At 44.7% G+C, this 26918-nt stretch overlaps 1 protein-coding gene across 3 annotated transcripts in view; it reads right to left on the reverse strand.

Annotated features, from left to right (window-relative positions):
* The window catches only part of MID1 (midline 1), a 151984-nt gene that overhangs the window by 53544 nt on the left and 71522 nt on the right, over positions 1 to 26918 (reverse strand). For all 3 annotated transcript variants that reach the window (XM_030305833.2, XM_030305837.1, XM_030305834.1), the window contains exon 3: positions 15672 to 15767. In XM_030305833.2, the coding sequence (XP_030161693.1) occupies positions 15672 to 15767 (96 nt within the window). The remainder of the gene's footprint in view (positions 1 to 15671; positions 15768 to 26918) is intronic.

Raw genomic sequence — 26918 nt, forward strand, 5'->3', positions numbered from 1 at the left:
CAATGGGGAAAAGTATCTAGCCACTTCTCACGGGTAAGACTGGACTAATATGTATTTTAGAAATCCTCATTTTCTGGGGCGCCTGGGTGGCTCAGTCGGTTAAGTATCTGGCTTTGGCTCAGGTCATGATCTCACGGTCCGTGAGTTCGAGCCCCGCGTCGGGCTCTGCGCTGACAGCTCGGAGCCTGGAGCCTGCTTCGGATTCTCGGTCTCCCGCGCCCTCTGCCCCTCCCCTGCCCATGCTCTGTCTCTCTCGCTCTCAAAAATAAAGAAACATTCAAAAATAAAAGAAATCCTCATTTTCTCATCTTAAACGCTTTGTTGAAATGAGTTAGCCATCTCTAGATTTTGAGAAAAGACCCTTTGCGTCCTCTCGTGAGAAGGATGTGCGGCCTTGATAGGTCACTTTCTATTCGTACACAGATGCACACAGCGGAGGAAGTTTTGGAGAGGATGAGGTTTATGTGGTGGAAAAAGGGCATTTTATTTCAGGGTGTTGAGGAAGGAGGGGTGCCTAGAATTGGTCCTCATGGCAAAAGCAAAGCTGTACCACGATTCAAATGAAGGTGACCTGGAGAAAGATTAAAACCCTATTTTATTTTATGCTACGTTGCTTTTCTCTCTTACTAAGAATATGTGATTTTGAGGGGCACGTGGGTGGCTCAGTCGGTAAGCGTCCAACTTCGGCTCAGGTCATGATCTCACGGTCCGTGAGTTTGAGCCCCGTGTCAGGCTCTGTGCTGACAGCTTGGAGCCTGGAGCCGGCTTCCGATTCTGGGTCTCCCTCTCTCTGCCCCTCCCCCGCTCACACTCCGTCTCTCTCTCAAACATAAACACACATTAAGAAATTAAAAAAGAAGAATATGTAATTTTGAGTCCGCATCCAAATTTAAAGGGGTCGGTGTTAAGATTATGTCTTAATAACACTATTATTTCATACTGTTCTATGCTACAACATCTATAACAATCCCACAGGTGCAAAGGGAAATACGAGGATCTGAGGGTGCTTCGGGTTTTATTGCCAAAGGCAGCTGTGATGAACATTCCAGACCCTGGGGCAGAAGTTAGACGGAGCTGCCAGAAGGAACAATGAAAGCGACTCTAACACTTGAGTTTGTATATAAAACTGAGCCAAGGAGAATTGAGTAAGAGCAGACCGTATTACTGTAATTCATCTAATATGTTTATATGTAATCTTCACCCTGAAACTCTCTCACACCGAAGTCAAATATTTGTGGACGTAGCTCAAGTAAATGAGAGGGGGAAGAGTGGCCAAGTTCCCAGGGTCCCTGTCTTTGGGGCAGAAACCGGAGTACAGGAGAATATTTTGTAATATTTAATCTATTCATCTGACCAAAACTTTCGAAAGCCCAAGAAATGTTTTTCAGAAAAATAAAAAGATGGAATCCCTTCATACGGTGCTAACCATAGTCCGGCCTTTACCATGGAGTGACGTGCGGGGAAATGCTTGGGCCCAGAGGAGACCAATTCTGCATATTGATGGAGTATCCACACGGGATCTTGCTATGTTTTTGCTATGGGATCAAAAAACAGCTCCCAGGAACCTCACGATACAATCCTCCTTTCTGGAGGTTTCTAAGATAATGGAGCTTGAATGTTGGATAAGGAAGTGAGACGCTATTAAAAGTGGCAACACACTGTGGTGAGCTGGGCAATAAAAGGCTTCTTATAAATGAAACACAACTGTGACAATACAATAAAACTGCCCGGCAAGAACACCACTCCTAATACCTAAAACCTTGAAGCTTCACACAAAGGAATTGCCGCCCCCCACCCCCCCAAGAGGAGCAAACACAACGCGCCCATCCGAAACGCTGTTCGTTTTTCAGTAAAGCGAAATCGTCAGACAAGGTGAGAAGATTTAGAGTGAACAGGGCTAAGGGAGGCAGTAGTTCAGAACTCAGGGTCCCTAGAAAGTCTTCCTGGGGTGGAATGCCAGGCCTTCCTTATTTCCTAATTGTATGTTCTCAGGCATTTGCTTAAACTCTCAATTTCTCAAGTCCCTCAATATCGACTCTTACGGGGTAGATCGGGTGTTCCTGGGGGACCGCTGGCAATGTCTGGAGACATTGCTGGTCGTCACGAGGGGCCCGGGGGCCACGTCTCATATCTAGTGGGTGGAGGCCAGAGATGCTACCCAGCAAACATCCAACAATGCTTGGAAGAGCCCCCACCACAGCAGAGAACCGTCCAGCTCCAAAAGTCACCAGTGCCGAGGCAGAGAAACCCTAGGGGAGCTTGTGGTTCAGAGCTAAACGCACTAGCACGTGAAAGGCCACTGAAAAATGTTTCACATGTAGCAATTATTCAATAAATGTTAACTACCACCATTGTTAAGAGATTCTGTTTATCTAGAATGTCCACACAGGACAATAGTACGAGTTCCAGGACCGGTCAGCCTGTGCTGATCACCTGGGGGACTTAATAGCAGGAATCCAAATTTTTCCCCGTCTACGTCTTTCACCAAAACAATGGCTTTGGAAGCTATAACATGAGGACTAACTCCAGAATTTGGGGAGTTATTTTCAAATCCCCAATGCATTCTCTTAAGGGCTCCTTCCTGATGCAACGGGGAGGGGACAGAGGAGAGCCTTCCATGATGTACCGCAGGAGGTGAGAGACTTTGCTATAAAGGGTTAGATGGTAAATATTTCAGCTTTGCGGACCATATGGTCCCTGTTGTAACTACTCAATGCCGCTGTTGTAGTATGAAAGCAGCCACTGACGATACGGAACCAGATGGGTGTGGCTGCGTTCCAACAGAACCTTATTTGTGAAACCCGGTGACGAGTCGGACTTGGCCCAAGGGGCATAGTTTGCCAACCCCGAGCAAAGGGGAAAAGAGCATGGAGTTTGTAATCAAAGAGCCGCTGGTGTGAAAAATGTGTTGAATCTGTGTAGGAAGGTCTCCTCGTTTGCAAACTTTCAATGAAAATATCCGTAAGCTCTCTGGCACATAGTAGGTGCTTGATAGATACCAGTTTTCTTCAAAGCGGTTCCAAAATGAAGAAGCGGAATGGAAGGTGTTGCTCGTAATTCATTCAAAAACAATAAACTCCTCCCTTCCTCTCTCTTATTAATTACACACGTTATAAAATAAATGCTCCACGCCCTTCCGTTTGGGTTGGGCACACAGAATGAAGAAAAAAAAAATCTATTAACCTGTCATGGACACTTGGGCTTATCAAGTCTTTTTCATAAAGTTTCTGAAAAGCGGTGCTTTCTATTAAGTAATTTTCAACTAATGTATTTGGCAAAAATCGCATTGTGGTCAGAAGCTAAAAAAATTATTTACAGCGCGGGACAGTTAATGGAGTGCCGGGGAGGACAGAGGTGATCCGTCTCGGGGAAGGGAAGTCATTTCTAATGGAAAGAGGAAGCTTCTATCCCATGACCTTACATTACTCATTTTCAGTCTCACATATCATTTCTCATTAAGTGGCATTCTTTTTAGTTGTTGTGCCGCGATTCCCGAGTAGTGATGGACTGGAAAAATACAAAATTTAAGTCCTATTCGGGCTTGAGTTACTCAAAGATAGATGCCATCTGGCGCCCCGCAAAGTTAAGGAGGATGAGGATCGGACCTTGCTCTTCAGCATCCCTCACACTACGTGAAATACACTCGACTGTATCACTGGTAGGACTCGCACTTGGGCGCAAGACTGGAAAGTGTTAAGCTTCGTTCTGTCTTTCGGACGCGTCCCCAAGTAACATCTATGAAGCCCTGCCTGGGTGTCGTCACTCCGGAATGCCGGCAGAAGCAGACAGACTGATCTTTCAATATCTGTGATGCCCAGTGTTTAATAATATTCACATTTAGTCAAATAAAGTCAAAGACAGGAGGCTTTAGGGAAACCGAACACGTGAGCTGGGGGGGGGGGGGCAAAGAGATGCTTCCAGGAAGCAGGGCAGGGGACAGGGATGGAAATATAAGTAGCTGCCGGGGAACACCAGTAGGGGTGGGGAGGTGAGACAGGGCATGAAGCCAGAAGCGCGTGTCTGGCCGAGACCACGGTGGCCGACTGCAGATTAATCCCGGTGGGAGACCGGGAAACTCAGAACGGTCCTGCTGATGGGGAGGAAGGGTGGGATTTACCTAATATCTCCCATGGGTGGCTGGTCGGAGGCTGTCGGGGGTGGTTGGGCAGTAATGCTCTGGAGTTAACGGCTGGGCACCCCGGGTGGGGGAGCCCCCAGGCAGAGTGTTACGGGCTTCCAGAAGCTCTCGGGCCAGGAAACATAGGACTGGTGAGCGCTGTAAGCGCCTGGCACTGACCATTACAGACAGAAGTGCCTACATCAGAGGGGACGACGGTCTGGACGTTTCTTAAGAAAGAGGTCTAGATGGGGTCAGAGGGCACCGGTGTCCCACTCATCCAGTTTGTTCTACAGCCCCAACGACTTCTGACTAATTGCAGGGCTGAACAGAGTTTGCATCTGGCCGTGCTGTCTATCCTGACCTTGGTTGTTTTTTCCTTCGGGCCACAATCTACCCACAAGTGTTCATTTACAACTGACCACAAATGGGTCTAAAGCTGAGCAATGACAGGCAAAGTTGCCTGAAAAGAAAACACGTGAAATCTAGTGAGTCAGACTAAAATATATGTATTTCTTTATCTAGAGACCCTTGGATTTTCCATCATTCCAACTCACTGTGAAATTATTATTGTCTTTTTAAAACAATGGCTCTCCAGTTCTAAGCTTAATATGTACGATCTTCTAGAGTAAAACTGAATCTTAAAATACTTAAGTTAGGGATTACATGAAGAAGTGCCTCTCTCTCTCTCTCTCTCTCTCTCTCTCTCTCTCTCTCTCTCTGCCTCCCTCCCTCCATTATCTGAAAGACGCTGTCTTCTCACCTCCTAACTGGGAAACAGAATGCTCTGTTTACATTTGTCAGGATCAGGGGGTGGCGGGCAGGCGGCATCCTGCCAGGTAATGGAAACACTGCTTGCTTTAACGTTATTACCAAGAACAAAGCCTTCTTATTGTTTCATGGAAGCCTTCAAGGCGGGCCTCACGGGCATAGTTCTGATTTTTTCGAGACCACAAACAAGAGGAATTCTTTAAGGCCATTTCATGAAAAACAGAAGGCAAAAATACTTTATTCTGCAAAAATTAAAGCAGACCTTTGTTTAAGTAGCCAGAGCCCGACCCAGGTCAGCGTTTCGTTAAGATGGGACGGAGGCTATGTCACCGGTATGAGAGAATACCACCTTCCTCTCGGATATCGTCACTTCGGCGCCGTTATTTTCAGGTAGAATGCTGCAGGAAGAAACATCTTGCACCAAAAATGATCGTGCCAACACTGCCCTTGCGAGCTCTCTCTATAAAACTAGGAACCCCGCAAGTCTTCATTCGGTGCTTCTTAGGATTCTGCCAGCCAACTAAACTTTCCAAGCGGTCCCTCTCCGCTCCCAGGCTAGGTGGTTAAAGCTACTGCTTTCCAGAGATCTCCGCAACGGTCTGGGTAGCTGAGGAATGTCCGCGAGAGGAAATGACGACACTCCCACCTCTCCCAGAACGAGGAGGGCGTCAGCGGTGGCCGGGTGGCCATCCTGGGGACTTGTTGGGTGCCCACGACGTGCAAAGTGGCACGCGGGCCCAAACTCTGCCCTCCAAAGACGATGACTCCCTTAGAGAACAACTAGCACACACGCCGGCTGCACACAGAATTAACTGCACCAGAAACCCCGGAGCCAGACATATCTTACTGCCCCTTGAGAAAAGCCACGCTGAGGTCCGCCGCGGAGAGCTGGCGATGACCCACCGCACTCACACAGAGCCCGGCTAAGGCAAAAAGGTGAATTTGGAGGCTTAACTCTGGGGAGGGGTGGTCTTCTCTTGACCTTCTTCGAATTGACTTCCTTGATTTGATTTACGACAACTGAGAGTCACCGTCTCTCTCCGAAGCTGTCCCTGCTTACTTGCTCTCCTAAGGTTTTTTTCTGAAACTGGGGAGCTGGTGCCCATGAAGGTGCTGAGGGTGGTAGGAGGGAGATGGGACACAAACTACAGAGCACTGTCACCGTACAAGCTGGGCTTTGCCAAAAGGACACTGAGAAGGAATCTAACCTGGTCTGGAAGAGAAAAGGAAAGACCAGAGAATTCAGATGCTTGTCAGTTGCCGATTTTGAGGTTCTGGGGTGTGTGTGTGTGTGTGTGTGCGCGCGCGCGCATGCGCTTCAAACGTGTGTTTGAAGAACAAGAGAGCCTAATACTGAAAATGTCATTCTAGGGGCACCTGGGTGGCTCAGTCGTTTATGCGTCCGAGTTGGTTTTGGCTCAGGTCATGATCTCACGATTCGTGAGTCTGAGCCCCGCATCAGTCTCCACGCTGACAGTGTGGAGCCTGCTTGTGATTCTCTCTCTGCCTCTCCCCTGCTCGTGCTCTCTCTCTCTGTCAAAATAAATAAACATAAAAAAAAAAAAGAAAATGTCAGCCTGTAAGCCATCTTCAGACCTAGGCTGACTAGCCATCATCCTACATGTGTGAAAGTGTCCAAAAGTGTTTCCCCCAACTTGTTTCGAAGTGGCTGTCTGGCCATTTTTTTCTTTTACAAACCAGAAGGGATAGAGAGGGTATCCCAGAACATCAAAAGGAAGGAGATAGCTGTGCAAGAAGGGGACGGGGAAGGCCCACTGTGACCTCCCTTAAGGGCTCAGCAACGACCCAATGGACAGTTCTCTCATCCTTGACTTCCGTCCTCCTAGCCCTCTGCCAGTGACAGGGACCTTGTGCCAGGAAGAGCTCACAGTGTGCGTCAGCCATCCAGCTACTGCCTCCAGGAATTACGGCTGCTGAGATGTGCCACCATAGAGACCCTGTCCTGTGTACCGTCTTCTCAAGAAGGATCCTTTTTCGGGGCACCTGGGTGGCTCAGTAGGTTGAGCCTCCGACTTCAGCTCAGGTCATGATCTCGTGGTTTGTGAGTTCGAGCCCCGCGTCGGGCTCTGTGCCGACAGCTCGGAGCCTGGAACCTGCTTCGGATTCTACGTCTCCCTCTCTCTCTCCGCCCCTCCCCCACTCATGCTCTGTCTCTCTCAAAAACTAAATAAACAAAAAAATTTAAAAAAAGAAGAAGGACCCTTTTTCTGCCCTTCAGGATGAGAATTCATCTGATGCACTGATCGACACAAATGCACCAGTGACAGAGGGAGGGCAGAAGGAGGCAGCTGGTCTCTCTGGGAGAGTCCTGATTTCTCATCCCTGGCCACGTGCCGTGTGCTGAACGCAGGAGATACTAGGAAAAGAAAGATAGCGCCCTGCTTCCCGAGGAGTCCAACCGACCAGGAGATGGAAGACATGTGTTTGAAGAGCACGTGGATATTTGGCCAAGGACTGTACCTGTATCAACAAATCGTCATGGTGTTTTCCTTAGGCTTTTAAATTCAAATGGTGAATCTCATTATTCTATTCATAAATCCAACAAATTTTATAAAACCAAGAATCATCACTCTCGGGGGGATCCTGAATCAATGTTTAACTCACTCAACTTGAACAGACACAACTCCATTAAACAGTCAATGCCATATATTAATTAGTTGATTCAGTTCCTGTACTCATTTTTTTTTTTTAATGGAAGTAAATCTACCTACAGGAAAATGCATAAATCTTAAGGGACAAGTCAATAGATTTTGATAACCAACATAGCCAACAATTTGACCAAGACATAAAATATCTCACCCCAGAAAGCCCATGGGTAACCGCTGTTCTGATTTTTATCACCAAATTCCTGTAACATTTTAAATTGCATTTATAAATGTAACATATTCAACTTACTTTATAAGCACTTTAAATGCCTAACGGTGTAAAATTAAAACCCTAACAAGGTAAACCTTCTCACGTCCTTAAGTAGCTCTTAGAAATCTAATAAATTAAACTTACAAATGTAGTGAAACTCCAGTTTTCTCCTGAACGTTCCCAGCACTGGTCTCAAACAAACTATTTTACACTTTTAACGGAACAATCACAGGTCTAAAAGAAATTACGTGTTTCGGATTGGAATTTCAAAGCTCGCCTGTCAAATTTCTGTAATATCCCATTTTCTCTTAAATGCTACACACCCTTAAAATTCATGTTTTTCGCTCCACATTGTAATACAAAACATTGATTCTATAGATACTGTTTCGGTCTTTGTCTTTACACATACTCCTCAATCTTCCTGGGGAGGAGAAAAAGAACTTTCTTTACTAAAGGGAGCAAACTGATCATCTCAAAGTATGCTTGTTATGGTGAGTTGGACAGGGTTTCCAATTCCCAGCAGATGGGATCGTTTGTTGCCGGGAGAACTCCCCTAGGAATCTAAGATTCTGATCATCTCTTTCAACGCTATCACCTGGTTTGGGTAGCTGAAGTTCAGTAACCACTCAAGTTGTTTCACTACTTGATTAGATTCAGTCACCCTGCCCCCCTTTTGTCTTACTGGCTGATTCTTGTTACGTCTGCCTTCAAGTCACATATCCATGGTCATCTGAAGGACATTCACCTCAACAGGCTTTGGGATAATAAAATCAGAAAGTTATGGTGGGACCTTGTAAGTGGTCGTTTTTGTTTTGGTGTATATCTGTGTAAGTCCTCCCACTGTCGTCTTCTCTACATGACAGCCACATGTCGCTGTGGAGCTGTGAGACTCGATACGGTAATCACCTTCTAACATCTGCAAGGAGGGACAAGGTGCCATCTTCCCAACCTACGTAAACAGACGGAAGGCTTTCTTGAACTTACCACAGCCCCAAACGAGCTTGCCTGGTCAGAGAATTAGGCTACTAGGATAGTTTTCATCACCTCCTATATAGAAACCTGATGTTCTATCTAGTGAAAATACTTTTAAAAGCATAGTAAAAGCTCTATCATAAATTCCCAGGCCGGGAAGTTACCTCACTTGGTTGTAAAAATCTTTATTTGTGCTGCTCCTCACTGAAAGCCTTTTACACGCAGTGGTAGCCTCGGGCTTTTTAAATAGCTGAATTTCAAATTTCATATTTCTGTTTCAAACGAAAATAACCAATGCTACAATTGTGCTCTTGTTAACGAACATTTTATATGCATGACTCAATTATTTTGCTGGCGAATTTCAAAATCAGAACAGAGCTCTTCAGTTTTCCCTATAACATTTAGCAATTTAAAACAGAAGTGAATCAAATGAAGGCAAAAGATGATGTGTCCCATTTCTCTCCCACTCTGTAATTATCTTAGGTACAGAGATGATTTCAGCTTGATTATCGTGAAAAGCAATTTTATATTCATTTGTTGAGAAATAGAATTTAAGCTAGATATTGAGACCCAGAGACAAAAGAGGCTAGTTCAGTAACAAAATGACAGATTGACGGTTGGGACCGCTTATCTCTCTGAAGGGCAGGCACGAGCACAATCATGAGACACAATCTACCTGACAGTCACCTTCTCACCTGCGATCGGTCCTCCCGCAACTGGACCCATTCAACTACCACCATCTCATATGAAAGCTGGAGTCAGAACTAACCACAGGGGCCATTTTTTAGATCTGTCCCGACCTATCCTTATTATTCTTTACATCATGCCAGAGGCATCCTTATTGTGCTAGTCACCATCTGAATATTTCAAGGCAAGAAAAAAAATTAAATAAAATTGTTTTTTAAATGGGGCTCCGTCGGTTGAGCATCTGACTCTTGATTTCAGCTCAGATCATGATCCCAGGGTTGTGGGATCGAGCTCCGAGTTGGGCTCCGCACTGAAGCGCGGGACCTGCTTGGGATTCTCGCTTTCTCTCTCTCTTTCTCTCCCTCTCTGCCCCTCTCCCCTGCGCATGCACATTCTCTCTCCAAAAATAAATGAATGAATGAGTGAATGAATGATCTCCAGGCAAGGAGGTTGTGTGTGGAATAGTGTAGGGGAGACACGATGAAGAATTCCTATACTATGGGGAGAAACCACATTAGGATATATGTATTCTTGGGGTGCCTGGGTGGCTCAGTCGGTTGAGCGTCTGACTTCGGCTCAGGTCATAATCCCACGGTTCTCATGGGGTTTGAGCCCCGCATTGGGCTCCACACTGACCCAGTGGAGCCTGCTTGGGATTCTCTCTCTCTCCCTCTCTCTCTGCCCCTTCCCCGCATGTTCACAGGCTCTTTCTCTCTCAAAATAAATAAATATCCCTTAAAAAATTTTAAATAAAGATACATGTATTCTCTCTCTTTCCCACGGCTCATCCACTGGGCCCCAATTAAGGCCAATTATTTCACATTTAAGTATTAGCTTTGGAAATCTGCATTACTACATTGAAATATGTTCAGAGGAACTATCTTCAGAGGCACGTACATGTGCTCACACTCCAATCCAAGCCACCTGGTAGGATTCTGAATATGACACAATAGTTCATCCCATCCAAAGTAGAAAGAATAGCAGGTGAGGAGAGGTTTGGATCATGTTTTAAAATTTTTTTTAAACATTTATTTATTATTAAGAAACAGAGAGAGAGCATGAGCATGGGAGGGGCAGAGAGGGAGGCAGACACAGAATCCGAAGCAGGCTCCAGGCTCCAAGCTGTCAGCACAGAGCCCGACGTGGGGTCGAACCCACAAACCGCGAGATCATGACCGGAGCCGAAGTCGGACGCTCAACCGACTGAGCCTCCCAGGCTTCCCAGTATCGTGTTTTTAAACAACTTTCAAAGCTGAAACTTGGGAATGTCATTCTCAAAGTAATACCAAACTAACTAAGCCTTATATTCAGTCATTCCTGAGACTGATCTCTTATTCCAAAACAAGACTGGAAGACTTACTGCTGATGTCTTCTCACAATTCCTCACGAATATACCTAAGACGGTAACAGGATCCAATCCCCCTTATGAAACTTTTTTTTAAAGACAAGAACAATGAATCTAAGGAAAGAGTTTCAAGCATGTGTTACATACTACTTTAATAAACAATTACACTCAATCTCCACGGCTGAGAAAAGTGAAGTTTGATACATGAGCTGTCCATTTTAGCAAACTGGATACATAGCCATTATACACATGCAGTAGTCAATCTTCTTCTCGTCTGTCCTGGGAATCCTAAGACTTGAACGTGGGAGAGCAGCCTTTACCACAGTGGCTCATAACCCAGGTTTTGAATGCCACCATATTTGTCCTATCACATGATCGCCATTCCAGAGCCACTTAGATGGAGACCCCATGGATGATGTGGTTTCATGAGGCCAGAATCTGACTCTAATTATACCTTGAGAGCATTCTCATGAGGGCTCAGATGGGGTGGGAATCTAACCCTCATCTGCAAGTGACAAGAGATGATGACTCTGCACATTCAAGTTGGCCCCCAGCGGGACATATGTCGTACAAGGTCAGCCACCTGTCCACAAAACACAAACAGCACATTTGGCGTTCAGATGCTGGTCTTTATGCGATGGCTGTGGACAGAGCAATCGCCAAGGTTTCCATAGAGAGGGAGAGAGCGCTTTTGCGTAAAACTGTATAATAAAGTTAATTTAAACATAAAACCTGGGGCGCCTGGGTGGCTCAGTCGGTTGAGCGTCCGACTTCGGCTCGGGTCATGATCTTGCGGTTCGTGGGTTCGAGCCCGACGTCGGGCTCTGTGCTGACAGCTGGGAGCCTGGAGCCTGCTTCGGATTCTGTGTCTCCCTCTCTCTCTCTGCCCCTCCCCTGCTCATGCTCTGTCTCTCAAAAATGAATAAACATTAAAAAAAATTTTTTTAATAAAAAAATAAAAAAATAAACATAAAAACCTCATGTTTCTTTTTAACCCAGCAATTTTTCCTCTTATTTCAAAGCTTACAATTGAGTGCTTTTAGGATGTGGTAAATGACTGAAAAAGTCTTTTACAGACCCCCTGCTTTCCCAAATCAATGTTTTTAACCGTTTCCTACAAGCTACTGCAACATATTACCCTCCTCCCTCTCAATTCACGGAGCCCAATATCTGGGCAAAAATGGAATGAAATTGCCCTTAGTTCACCCCCAAGAAGTCTGTCACTTCACTTGTCATCTAGCAGTGGCAAGACTCAGAGAAAGCCAGCAAAAGAACAAAGTTTCCATTAAAATCAAAGAAAAAGATCGTTTAAAAACTCAGCGTGAAAAACAATGGCAAAAGGAATTTGTTTTTAAAAAAAAAAAAAAAAAGCCTTTGTCTTCTCCACTCTGATCTGGCAATTAATTAGTCACCCTTGCCCAGTCTTTCTTTACCATCTCTCAGCGGATTTAGTCATTGGCCACCTGTAATTCCCCAAAGGAACATCTCTTTTGTGCCCAGGTGTTACAGTCTCTGTGAAAGGACTCGATTCTCAGAATGTGTGGAGAATTGGAAACATGTCAGTATTTGCTTAACTAAACTAGGCCCTCTGATTTTGAAAATAAAACTGGGAGGAGGCTGAGACGAACTAACGCTAAACTCATCCCAAGAGAATTCTCTAATGTCTTCCTCTTCTGAAGAAACCAAAGCCCAGTGGCTAAAAACCCACTCATTTTTAGAATCCCAGCCACCACATTACGCACACACGTTTTGGGAGTCTACCTGATACGGTTCCTTCAGTGTCTCTCCCCTCCTGAGGCCTGAACTGCCTCGGCCTTCATTCTAGTTCTAAAAAGATTTGGGGCGCCTGGGTGGCTCAGTGTGTTAAGCATCTGACTCTTGATTTCGGCTCAGGTCATGATCTCACGGGTCGTGATTTCGAGCCCCGCGTCAGGCCCCGTGCTGCCCGCGGAGCCTGCTTGGGATTCTGTCTCTCTCTCTATCTGCCCCTCCCCTGCTCGCTCTCTGCCTCTCTCTCAAAATAAACAAAAATAAACTTACATTAAAAAAAAGATGTGGCACTTCCTCAGGATCTGGTGGGAATTCATTGATTTGATTTACAACAATTGAGAGTCACGGGATTATTTTCCCTAGGAATGCTCATGCCCGAAAACAAGGACACCTTCAGGAAGAGGAAAAGGAAGAAATACAGTCTAGGAACCTAGGATGCGAACCAGGAAATTCTTTTCCACTGCCTGCATTTAAAAGTGCCTGACAAACTCCACCGGCTTTTTGGAGTTCAGTAGTGTGCTGTGAGGTTTTCCCTTGGGTGTGCACTTAGCGCATTTTGCACTAAGAGGTCCATCCGAACTTTCCATTAGGCAAAAATATCACTTCCTGAAAAGAATCAGGGATGCCAGTTGTCGCTGTGAAAATTACCCAAGTCTCTGTGTTCCTCAATCCCTCATTAAACTTTCAAGAGCACATATAGCTAGACAAGGATGCAATTATTAAAGCCCACCTAGCTCTCCGCTCTCGAAAGCCGGTTCCTACTGATCCCCCCCGACACACCTTGTGTGTCTACAGAACGAACTACTTGCCGTGCGCACATACACTCCTTCTCATTCTATCCCCGTGCCTCGGTTTCAAGGCCGCCTACCCTTGGAGGCGGGCTCACATCAGGCACTGCCTTTGGGACACCCAGCTGGAAGAAACGTCTTGCTTCTCTGAAATTCCAAGTACGGAGTCCGTACCTCTCTTACGGCAAGGGGTTACTGTTTTGTCTTGGACAAGACGGTGGGTCCTCGGCACCCAGCACAGTGGGTGCCCCCCCCACGAACGGAACGAACAGAGTAGCGTGGCGCTTTAACCAACCGACGTCACCGGCCGGAAGCAAAAATGCACACCCTCGCCCGGAAATATCTGTGTAGTGAACACAACTCATAGATCAACGGTGTCCAGAACAGACAGAGCAGAAAGTCATCCAACACGCGGAAATAAGGCAACAAGAAGACCGTGCGCCCTTGCCGGGGCGGTGGGAGAACATCCTCCACCGAGGCCGCCCAAGGAAGGGTCATGGAACTCCTCAGGCTGGGATGTCACAGGGTTCGGCTTTCTATTTACTCTCACCGGAGGCTTAGTCTCTGCAAAGTTAAATGTCAACTTGGACACTTGGAGAAAACTGATGATATGTAACTCATTTTGCCCAAACGTTATGACTTTACTGCCCTTTACGTCACCAACCAGTTTTGCATTTCATTCAGCTGCCTGATTCTAGCGCCCTTCCTCCCGCACTCCCACCCCATCCCCACCCCCACCCCCACTGAGAATATTGATAATTAGGAATAAGAGCCACATGTAAAAACATAGGTAGTCCTGGCATCACTTTTCTACTCATAATTCGTTTTCTTTCATTTTTGTCTAGAAGAAATTTCCCAAATACCAAATTTATTCACCTGCAGGCATTTCTTTCCATTTGGAGGCTTTGTTCAGAAACACAGTAAAATGAATGAATATTCTTTACTCCTTGTCTAGCATAACTTCTCATGGCCTCCATGTGTCTCCTTGCAAGCCTGCTAACATCAATTCAGTAGTAACTTTATTTATGTATTTGTTTATTTATTTATGTACGTCTATTTTTCAGAGAGAAAGCACACGAGCTGGGGAGGGGCAGAGAGAGAGGGAGACACACAGGCTCCGTGCTGTCAGCCAAGAGTCTGACGCGAGGCTCGAACCCACAAACCGGGAGATCACGACCTGAGCCGAAGCCGGACACTCAACCGACTGAGCCACCCAGGCGCCCCAGTAAGTAGCTTTATTTCGAAAGCCTTTATCACAGCTAAATATCTCATCTTTTTGCATCAAAACAAAATCTGCTTATAAATTTCTATCAATCATTCGAAATTGCTGAACATCATAGAAAGCAGTTTTACACGTTACAACGATAGCATTTCGTAAATTCGAGCCATACTAATACCGCATTAGGAGCAAGACCGTTGTTCTGAAACCGCTACCGGCCGTAATGGAAACCAGACCCTGAGTGCTTTAAGAAGTCACTAGCTGAAATTGAATGGAATGATCACCCAATCTGTAAAGGCTTTGTAAGATTTCCCCATAAAACACAGGTAATTTCTTTTTTTTTTTTACCGGAGAGAAATTATTCTTTCTGATTGTCCTAAACGTCAAATGCCGTCACATCATAAAAATAAAATATAGCACGTGGATGATTCCATTTTGTTCATCCATTTATTCCTATAACACATATTCACTTTACCCTACAATAATGAAAACATTATGCTTGTTCACTGTTATTTACCGTGTTGTTTAATCAACAAGGCTCAAAACGTTCCCTGGAGACACCCTTGCCACAAGTGAATCCATTCGAAGCACACTCTTGACTTAATCCCAACAAGTGGTCAATTTCATGGAAACATATGTGACAGCGAAGATGCATTTTATAGACACCTGCGGTGGGTTGAATCATGTTCTCCCCCCCACCCCCCACCCCGCCCCGGAAAAATTACATCCAAGTCCTAACTTCCGGTATCTGCAAGTATGACCTTATTTGGAAGTAGGGTCTTTGCAGACGTAATCAAGTTGAAGTGAATTCGTGCTGGGGTAGGATGGCCCCAGTCCGACGACTGGTGTCCCTGGAAGGAGGTTTGGTCATAGACACAGAGACACAGGGGGAAGGTCGTGGGAGCACAGAGGCAGAGACAGCAGTGGGGGCAAAACAAAGCAGTGCGCGGGGAGAGATTCACCGAGGTTCTATTTCCTTCGATTTTGTGCATCTCTTCTATTTGGCTTCTCCAAAAGATCTAATTTTAAGAAGACTGCCGTCTTAAAAATGCAAAAGCCAAGGGGATAAACCAGCCCAGCGGTCTGGCAGTTCTCACGTGAAACACAGCGCACAGAGACACTCACCTCCACGTGCTGGCAGGTTTGGATGAGTTTAGCCAAGAGGGTCTCCAGTTCCGTGTTCCTCTTAATAAGGTTGGTGAGGTTACTCTCTAAGTTTTGCTGTTCAAAAAGAGAAGAAAAATATTATGCGGCATACTTTTAATACTTCAGCATACACAAAATTACTCATACTCAGGAAGAGCCGATCCATTTTTCAGGAACCTCAATGAAATCTATGCAGCTTTAAGGATTTACAGGTTTAAGCTCGGCTTTGAGAAGCTGCATTTAAAAGAACCTTCAAAAAAGGTTCGAATTTCATTCTTTTTGTTCCTGCTTCTCGTACGAACTCCGGCACATGTACCTGAATAATTAGTTACAGGTCACGAACTAGGGAGAAAGGAGGTAATTGGATTTCTACTTCTTTACCTGAATCAGAAATAGCAATAATATAAGGAGTATATTCCCACAGCAAATCAACCATTATTGGATTTTTAGGATTTACCATCTTACGGGCAGGCTGAGGCCAGCCCCTCAGAGGAAGGTTTGAATTATCCGGCTATCGCTGACATTATGACTATTTATAGGCATTTATGAGATATAAGAGGTCCTCGCCATACACATTTACTCACTCACGGTACATTTTATTGCACACACTTCTTTTCTTTGCCTATCAACCTATCAATGCCAGATCAAATTTCCTTGAAGGCCACATTTTTCACATCACTATCCTGCTTACGAATCTAGAATTATTCCCTATTCCTTGAGAACATCAAAGTTAAAGCTCCCTGCAATGACTATTAAACATCATTTTCAACCACAATAACCCACTTCTCATTCTCCGTTTATGCCATCCATTCATTTATCCACTCCTACAAGTACTTACGGAGTTTCTACTAAAAGCCAGACTCTGAGAGATACTGGGGAAGCAAAAATAGAGACTCCCACTCCCCGTCCACAAGGAGATAGCACTGCCACTGGGTGAGAGATGCTCTAAGCGAGCCAAGGGGCAGAGTCGGGGCCGCCTGGAGAAGGTTTCCCGGAGGACACAGTCTTTCCGCTGAGTCGGGAAGGGTGGGCGCGGGTGGAAGGATGGGCGAGGGAGTGTCTGGCGAACGAGTGGGGATTTCTTGGGAAGATGGGATGGACGCGAAGGTGTGTGCGGGGAAGCGCGTTCCACGGGCAGGGGTTAGAACAATGTCACGGACCAAGATCAGGCAAAGGATTAGGGTGACTATGTGTTTCAAAAGTCAGACAATTCACAAATTCAGCGGACATATGGGACAGAAGGAAATTTTGCGGAAAAGAAAACAGATCGAGGATTTGTAATGCCATCTGAGAGAAAGGATTTGGAAAGAGTATGGGGGGCGGATTATGAAAATTTACAACTTCATAAAGGTGATAATAGCTCGTTACACGGTGAAATTGCTTTCTCAGAGTGTTTACTTCTCCTACTTTCCAAAATTTTAGATTTAGGAAGGTGTATTCAGGAAAATAATCACTTTTATTTAACGGCTAAGATGTGTAAGTCAGAAGCAGAAATCTCTCTGGTCATTCTTAAGGAAGTTAAGCCTATTAATCTGGTCTTTATCCTATTGCCTGATTCTTTTTATTCCAAGGACCACCTTTTTCATTTCCTACAGATTCTTTATCACAGCTCCCTCTTCTTGAATTACTTTCTCTTCCTGTTCCCAGGATGCAATTCCCTCCTTCATGATTTCAAGAGAATGAAACATTCTTTTTTTTAAAATTTTTTTTTTCAACGTTTTTTATTTACTTTTGGGACAGAGAGAGACAGAGCATGAACGGGGGAGGGGCAGCCTTCCCTCACCATTCTACATTTCCTTTCATTTCCAGTCCTCGGAGATTCTCCTCGTATGTTTATACACGGTTATTAGTCTTATTTATTTGTTTGTTTGTTTCTGAGAGAGACAGAGAGACAGAGTGCAAGCGGGGAAGGGGCAGAGAGAGAGAGAGAGAGGGAGACACAGAATCTGAAGCAGGTTCCGGGCTCTGAGCCATGAGCACAGAGCCCGACGCGGGGCTCGAACCCACGAACTGTGAGATCATGACCTGAGCCGGAGTCGGACGCTCAACCGACTGAGCCACCCGGGTGCCCCGGTTGTTGGCTTTAAAATCCATTTGAGGGGCGCCTGGGTGGCGCAGTCGGTTAAGCGTCCGACTTCAGCCAGGTCACGATCTCGCGGTCCGTGAGTTCGAGCCCCGCGTCGGGCTCTGGGCTGATGGCTCAGAGCCTGGAGCCTGTTTCCGATTCTGTGTCTCCCTCTCTCTCTGCCCCTCCCCCGTTCATGCTCTGTCTCTCTCTGTCCCAAAAATAAATAAACGTTGAAAAAAAAATTTTTTAAATCCATTTGAAAATATTTTATCTGTAATTCTCATGTGTTCGGAACTCAGAGGGAGGTTCTGTACATATTTCATCTGGACTGGAAGACCAGCACGAACTGTCAAACACTCAAAGAGTCTCAAATAGAAATATTTTAAAGGAGAAAAATGCCACCAATCATTTTATGGTCGGAGACCAGAATATAATTTTGAGGCACTCTATTATTCAGTGTCGTCCTTGATCTAGATATGACCACTTTATGGTGTATTTGTCAACTTCTTTTGGTATGTTAATCTTAGGGAATCTTTTTACTTGTCTTTTTGGCTGACCCTTCAGAGCAGGAAATTTCTAGGGAAAGACATCATCTAACTGTTTACAGTTCAGCTATCACAGGTATGAGTTTTCTAAAGCGAGTCAGCAAAAGAGAGCCGAATAAATATAATCTAACACATTTAGATTTTACAAACATCTGCTTGCTTCCCCTCCCTTTATTGAGCATACATCATGTATAAAAATCTGTTTTTAATCAACTAATGTGTAGACTAAAGCCTGTGGTTTAAACACACTGACCTATCTAGATCCTTTGGGGTTATTCACATTTAAATAGTACAAGTGTTACTGAAGTCCACAAAGAATTACCGAGTCACTTACAAGCATAATAAAGGGAAGTGAAGCCGGGAGACACTTGTTTCCAAGAAGTACCAAAGGGACTGACAACACTTGCGAAGAAAGCCCGGGTAATGGGAAGGTAACAAAATCCAGCGCTCAGCGAACCATGCATCCAGAAGCTTCCACCACAGGGACTTCTGTGGAGTTTTCTAGAACTTAACTGTATCGCTAACATCCTGTGTGGCGGTCAGCAGGTCCTATAACCTCCTAATTTTGGCTGTGCTTTGTGCAGAAGAGAGATAATATTTTTTGGCATAAGGGTCGGGGGACTAAGCGTATGTAAGTATCCACTTCCCTGTGGATATCTAAGGAATTCTACAGAGTACCAAAAAAATAGTTTTAGTTTCCTGTTCTCACCTCGAAAACGTCAACATATTTACATCTCCTTATGGAGCTGAGCTTCGTGGAGACCGAAGGAGGCAGGCCGGAGTGACCACACATGCAGAGTGAGGAGACGGGGGGCTGCCCTCCCACCTGAATCCTCCTGGACAAGGGACTCTCGGGCTCAGTCTTCCCATCCACAATCTGGGCTACTGTCTAGGTCAGGGGAGAAAACGAACACGTACACCAGGAACCATCGAAACGCGTTCAGTTTGGTGTCAGTAGCAGGCACCACAAGGGGACCAACCCCGTGCCTCAGGCTTGCTGGTGACTTTAGGCTGCGAGCACCTGTTCTGGGCCTGTTCTTCTCCGCACTGGGGTTTTATCTGGCCCCAGGCAGAGCAGGCTGGGGTGCTGGGGAGAACAAGGGGAAGCTGATGCCCCTAGGGGCAGTAGGTGGATGAAAAGCCCAGTTCCCCTCATCTCCCAGGTGGGAGCGCTCTGAGTCGTGCCCCGTAACATCTTCCAGAGAGCCCCAGCGAGAGGGGCCCAGGGGCCCACAGCAACAACCTGCTCCAGTCCACACCCTCTTTCCGCTTCCTTCCCTTCTTGGTCCCGCTTCCCCTCTGCCCTACAGATGCCGCCTGGGTCACCTTCCAACGTGGATTGCGAGCCATGGTCTTCTTCCGGGAGAACTCAACTGAAAGTTTACTGGGAAAATAATCCTAATGTATTATTTAAAAAAAAAATTTTTAATGTTTATTTATTTTTGAGAGACAGAGCACGGGAGGGGAAGGGGCAGAGAGAGAGAGAGAGAGAGGGAGACACAGAATCCGAAGCGGGCTCCAGGCTCTCAGCTGTCAGCACAGAGCCTGATGCGGGTCTCGAACTCATGAACCGAACCATGAGATCATGACCTGAGCCAAAGTCGGACACTTAACTGACTGCACCACCCAGGAGCCCCCTAATCCATTATTTATGAGTACACCTTCTTATGAGTAATAGCCACATTAGTAAAAAAGGATTTTGGGGCGCCTGGGTGGCTCAGTCAGTTGAGCCTCCGGCTTCGGCTCAGGTCATGATCTCGCGGTCTGTGAGTTCAAGCCCCGCATCAGGCCCTGTGCTGACAGCTCGGAGCCTGGAGCCTGCTTCGGATTCTGTGTCTCCCTCTCTTTCTGCCGCTCCCCCGCTCATGTTCTGTCTCTCTCTGTCAAAAATAAATAAAAATAAAAAAGATTTTTTTCCTTTTGACAGACATGTGCAAATACAAGAGATTGTTTTCTCTTCCTCCATTTTTCTTTTTTCTAGAGGTCACATATCTTCCAAATTCCAGGCTCAAAACCAGGAGTCACAGGAAATACAATGTCCGCCACAAATGTGAATCACATTTAAAATTTTCTAATAGTCATGTTAAAAAACAAAAGTAAAAAGAATCAGTTAAAATTAATTTTAAGACTACATTTTACCTCATTCAACAACCAAAATATTTCAACCTGGGATGAACATTAAAAAAACTGATGAGCTGCGGGCGCTGGCTGGCTCAGTCAGTGGAACAGGAGACTCTTGATCTTGGGGTTGTGAGTTCAAGCCCCACCATGGTTGTAGAGATGACTTAAAAATAAAATCTTAGGGGCGCCTGGGTGGCTCAGTCGGTCGAGCGGCCGACTTCGGCTCGGGTCACGATCTCGCGGTCCGTGAGTTGGAGCCCCGCGTCGGGCTCTGGGCTGACGGCTCGGAGCCTGGAGCCTGTTTCAGATTCTGTGTCTCCCTCTCTCTCTGACCCTCCCCCGTTCATCCTCTGTCTCTCTCTGTCTCACAAATAAATAAAACGTTAAAAAATAAATAAATAAAATAAAATAAAATCTTAAAGAAAAACTGATGAGCTATTTTACATTATTTTCGTTTCTTTTTACTAAGTCTTTGGAGTCTGGTATGTGTTTTATACATGTAACACATAAATAATTCAAGACGGTCCTTCTAAAAGTAAAGATACACGATGGTCCTTCTGCAAGGCGGATTTGGTGTCTTAATATTAAGCCAATGATTGGACTGATAACCGGAAAGGATGTTAATTTTTCCCATAACTTTTTTTTCTACTGTTTATTTTTGACAGAGAGAGACAGACAGAGAGACAGAGTGTGAGCAGGGGAGGGGCAGAGAGACAGGGAGACATGGAATCTGAAGCAGGCTCTACGCTCCGAGCTGTCAGCACAGAGCCCGACCCCAGGGGCTCGAACCCACGAACCGCGAGATCATGACCTGAGCGGGAGTCGGACGCTTAACCGACGGAGCCACCCAGGCGCCCCCCATGTCATGTAGTTTTCAGTGAGGGTTATCGGAGCTGATGCTTTAACAGTCCAGGGCAGGATAGCGGATTTCACACCAATCTCAACACGAGCCTGTAGGCATCGGATCTGGACACCAGCCGAGAACAGTCAATGCAACTTAACAGATGAGCTTTGTATTTCCACATACGCCGATCCCTAATCGAATAGCAAGGTAAGCAGACAAAAATACTGCTAATTTTAGCCTTTGGAGACCCGTACCTAAGAATCAGGTTGCAGGGAATTAATGACTTGTCATTGAGTGCTACTATTAAAATGTATGCCTGAAACAGGAGATTTCAGTAATTCCTTTCGGGTTTATCCAGGCCTTAAAGAATGTTTGCTCTTATTCCGAAGTCAATGCTTGAAAATGTCTTTAAAGTATAATATTAAGTCTGGATGCCTTTCAAGGCAAACACAGATCTGGCTTGTTTCATGCCATAATATTCAGAGCGACATTCAGGAACCGTGTTTGTAGCCCTGACATCCAACACCACCGCTCCAGCACCATCAGGATATGAACACGTTGAGTGCCACAATCCATACATTTTCTTCTAAGAAACTTTAATCACAATCCTTAATATGAAAACACACCCGTATTAACACATGCCACCTGCGTGAAGGCAAAAACTCTTTATATACGTAACGAAACACTTAAGATGTTTTAATTACATCGCAGGAGTTTAAGGTTCAACTCATGACGGACCGCGGATACGTGTGATTTATGCTGGTTTTATTTTTTAATGCCTTTTTTCATTGGTTGTGATAGCTAACATTTCCAAATGCCCTGGCAAGACAGGCCGCCCAGGGAACTTCAAAAACATAATAAAACTCAATCTACATACAAATTTAAGTCTAGTGTTCCGTGGACTACAATTTGAGCCATTTTGATACGCGATACTGTATTTACCTTGTCAGGTTTTATTTGATATTTCTATATTAATTCCACAGAACCTGCTCCATATAGTTATAAATTCCATCGTCCAGAGTTCGGGGTTTATATTCTAATCTGGTAGTCAATAATACACAGAGAGCAATTTTTAAATACCATTTATGGTCTAGAAGAGCTTTCAGATTTTAATGGAGATAGGTAAATATCTCAGTAGAGTTAGATTCACCTAGTTCTAATTTTAGCAGATCCAACAACAACTCCTCATCCCCTGGCCTTATTTCTGCCGGTAATAAGAGAGGCGAGCAACGGACCCGTAACCACATGCGTCACTTTTGAGAATCAATACTGAGGTGAAGGAAGCTGGATTACTAGGAACCTCTGAAAATCTGAAATGTAGAAATTCCCATTGCAAAATTTGTGCCCATAGAGAAGTATTTCAGATAAAACGATTGTAACTTTTATCAGTGGAACACACAGGAAGCATTTCCTAGGATTGTGGCGTAAGTAGAAGGGCCATGAAGGTCCAATTGGGCAGCTCTTTTGCTGCCTTTCTCTGCTCATTTGCCCCTATCCAGGCTCTGGAATCGGCCTCCACACAGCACATAAGAGGCAACCAGCTGTCAGTCCAGAATTAGATGGTGAAGGGGCGCCTGGGTGGCTCAGTTGGTTGAGCGGTGGACTTCGGCTCAGGTCATGATCTCATAGTTCATGGGTTCAAGCCCCGCGTCGGGTTCTACACTGACAGTTCGAGCCTGGAGCCTGCTTCAGAATCTGTGTCTCCCTCTCTCTCTGCCCCTCCTTTGCTTGTGTTCTCTCTCTCTCTTTCTCTCTCTCAAAAATGATAAACTAAAAAAAAAAAAAAGAATTAGATGGTGAAAAGATCATGGAAATATCGGAAAACAGACTGACAGTAGTAGTTGATTATTTCTGCTCAAAAGAAAAGTTTTCAAGTTGGGGAAATCTGAATCTCCCAGAGCAGGGGACGACGGCACGGTACAGCCCGCAGACCAAATCCCGCCCGCCACCTGTTTGTGTATGGCTTGCCAGCTCAGAATGGTTTTGACATTTTCAAATGATTTGAAAAAATGAAAAGGTAAAATTTTGTGACCCACGAAGAGTATATGAAATTCAAATTTCTGCATCCATAAAGTTTTACGGGAGCACAAAAACTGTCATTTGTTTAAGGGTTGGCTGTCGCCACTTAGGAGCCACAATGACAGAGTTGATTACTGGTCTTTTGCAGAAAGTTGGTCTCCTTAGAAACAATAAAAACATCTTAAAAAAAATAACCTAAACACTTTTTATTGGCTAATACGGAGTGTTTTCTCTGTTGGTCCAAATCATTTTAAAATTTCAACAACTCAGCTCACTTAACATTTTCTTTATTAAAAACAAATCTTTTTTAATGTTTATTTATTTTTGAGAGACAGAGAGAGACAGAGCACGAGCAGGGAGGAGCAGAGAGAGAGGGAGACACAGATTCTGAAGCAGCCTCCGGGCTCCGAGCTGTCAGCACAGAGCCCGACGCGGGGCTCCAACTCACGGACCGAGAGATCATGACCTGAGCCGAAGTCGGACGCTCAACTGACTGAGCCACCCAGGCGCCCCTCACTTAACATTTTCAATCCGTGCTATGAGAGCGGAGGAATATGCCTAAAATTTCAATCATTCAGCGACCCAAAATTCTAAAGAAAACTCTTTTCGTTTCTTTTTGTTGGCTACCAAAACGATTTTTAATTCATAAAAGAAAACAATGGCTTTCAAGCATGGGTGAAACGCAAATGTCCGAGTCAATTCCTCCGTCAACTTTTGCTCAGAGAAGCAGAAGATCCAGGCTGAAAAAGACTCAGAAAGGGCCTCATATGGAATCAAGGTTGTTCCAGCAAGAGCATGGTGGGTAAAGACAGCAGCGAGCACAGGGATCAGGCAGTTCTTTCCGACATGTGAATAAGTGTCGAGCGTTGGGTTGCAGGTACACACCGAGTGTGGAATCACTCGTTAATTGCTTTTTCCATCCACTCGACTTTCCTCAGTCTTTTTTCTTCATCATAAGACACACCTCAAAGGGGTCCTTAGAGCACAAGATAATTAATGTCTGTAAAATCCCCTGAAACTGATGAACGTCATACACCTTGTTTGTATATGTCACTTCGAGCTTTACTTCCTCCATCACTCAGAGATTGAATAATCTTGATCTTATCCCCTTTCCTCCGTTTTAAGTAGATGATGACATTGTTAGATACTCATTAACGAACATGTTCTGACTTTTCTACTTAAATAGGGTTTTAATACCATCAAACATTTTTACCAGACCTGAATGTGTCATGGTGGATGTTTAGCCTTCAACGAATGGAAATATAGTTGAGTCTTTGATCTAATAATTTGGCATCGATCACTCTGATTTGCTTTGTTTCTATAGCAACATTTATCTCCTCAAACTTTTAGGTTTTAGAGGAATACGCCTTTTCTGGACCAGCTGCTGATAATGATTATTAAAATTCAATACATGGGCAGCTCTGCTCTTGAATTTGTGGCATTCCCAAGAAGGATTCATATTGTTCACAAAATTCATATCCCCATCTGGGAGGTGCAAAAAGTATTAAAGCCAAGGGAGGTTACACTCTTTGACTCAAAAAAATAGATTAAAATTCCATTCCATCCAAAGGGGTCTGGTCTGTTAAGAATTTACAAAATCAATGTTAGTAAGAGAATTCCCCATTTGGGACAGCCTAGAGAATCAAAGAAGAATATGAAAGCATGCCATTGTTTCTCAGCCCTGAATAACCTTCAAAGACAGAACCTTCCTTGGGTTTTAGACCTTTGAATCTCAAATTCCTTGAATTCAAACCGCATCCTTCGTCCCTGACTTGACCATCTTTACTCAGCCATTTCCTCCTCATTTAGTAGGACCGATTCTGTCTTTGTCCAATCAAGGTGATTTTCATGGAGTCGAAATTAAAAAAACATAGAAGTTATGGAAGGAAGGGAGGAAGGGAGGAAGGAGGGAAGGAAGGAAGGAAGGGAGGGAGGGAGATGATGCCGGATCACAGGGTAAGTGGTTCCCACCCTGGCCTGTTTGCTGCAATCACCTGGGGAACTGAACAAACACCACGCTCAATCTACACCCAACCAGAGTCTGAATTACTTAGGCTGGGGTAAGGTCCAGGGATTGGAATCTTGAAAATTCCCCAGGAGATTCTAATGTGTAGCCAAAAGCAAGAACTATTGCTCAAAACTGAGACATCGGGTTGCTGCATCTTGGGGTCTATAACACAGTGGACACAAATTCATAACTTACTTTACTAGTTTTACACTGTAAGATTTATTCAGAACAAAAAGAGTCTTTTTTTGTAATGCAGCATATACATATAGTGAGTGCAGGGATAAAAGTACATATAGATGTCGCTAGAAGTGTGAATTTATGGGAATTTGTCATAGAAAAGCCCAGGAAACTGACTAAAACAGTGCTTTGCAAGCAACACCGATTATTACGGTTCAGAAATTCAGAGGACTTTTTTGACTGGAAACTACAGGGCAATACTTTGTTGAATCACTCAAGTATTCCTAACGGCTAAAGAGAACTTCTGGGGGTGCCTGGGTGGCTCAGTCGGTTGAGCGTCCGACTTCGGCTCAGGCCATGATCTCACAGTTCACGAGTTCGAGCCCCACATCGGGCTCTGTGCTGACAGCATAGAGCCTGGAGCCTGCTTTGGATTCTGTGTCTCCCTCTCTCTCTGCCCCTTTCCCGCTCACAGTCTCTCTCTCTCTAAAAGTAAATAAACATTAAAAAAATTTTTTTAGAAAGAACTTCTGGTTACCTTGATTTAGACCTTGCAACCTATTACTACCATACCAACTTAGTTTGTTGATTTCAGCAGTAATTATCTCACCAGAAATATAACAGAAGTATGATACAGATGTTTATAATCCAACAAGATTTTTTAATGTGGTAAATCAAAGATGTAGGGGGGAAATGTTAAGAACTCTTGATGACAAAACAATAGATTCACTGCCCTACCCAGATTCTTTGAAAGGTCAACTCCGGCAACACAACTGCCCTGAAGACTAGAAAAGCCTCTAGACTAAAAGGTAAAATGCAAATATTTACAATGATGGAAACCGCAGTGAAACCATTTCATTCCTTCCATCTTTGTCCATAATATTCTGTGTCTTTGATCGAGAGCCACCTGTCTACTGGCCAAAAATAATAATAATAAAATAAATAATAATAATAATAATAATAATTCTAGAGAGTTAATTATTTTACTTGTAGTGCTTTACAAAAAAAAAAAAAAATGATTAAGCCATTTTCCCAGAGTTGGTTTGTGTATACATGACTAAAGACATTTTAAGGTTCAATGTATTTCGGAAATGAACAAACTCCCATTTCCCCGGAATACATCCTGGTTTGCACATACAATGTTTTGCTAAAGAGGAAGTCAAAGAATAAATGTCGCTTTAAAAAAAAATGTTTAAAGCCATTTGCTTTTAACCCAGTGAGAGAAAACTGTCCAATATTCGGAGAACTGGAAGGAGACTTGCCAGTTAAAACAATTACGAATTACAAAGTCCCATCTTGTCCTGTCCATAGAGTCTAGTTTGCAAAATGTAGCATGGACCAAGCAGCGGCCTCCTCCCCGGGGAGCTGGTTGGAAAGGCAAACTCTTGGGCCCTGCCCCAGACCTGCTGAATGAGAAACTCGAGGCGGCCCAGATCCTGTGATT

The sequence above is a fragment of the Lynx canadensis genome, chromosome X (assembly GCF_007474595.2).
Source record: "Lynx canadensis isolate LIC74 chromosome X, mLynCan4.pri.v2, whole genome shotgun sequence".
Lineage (NCBI taxonomy): Eukaryota > Metazoa > Chordata > Mammalia > Carnivora > Felidae > Lynx > Lynx canadensis.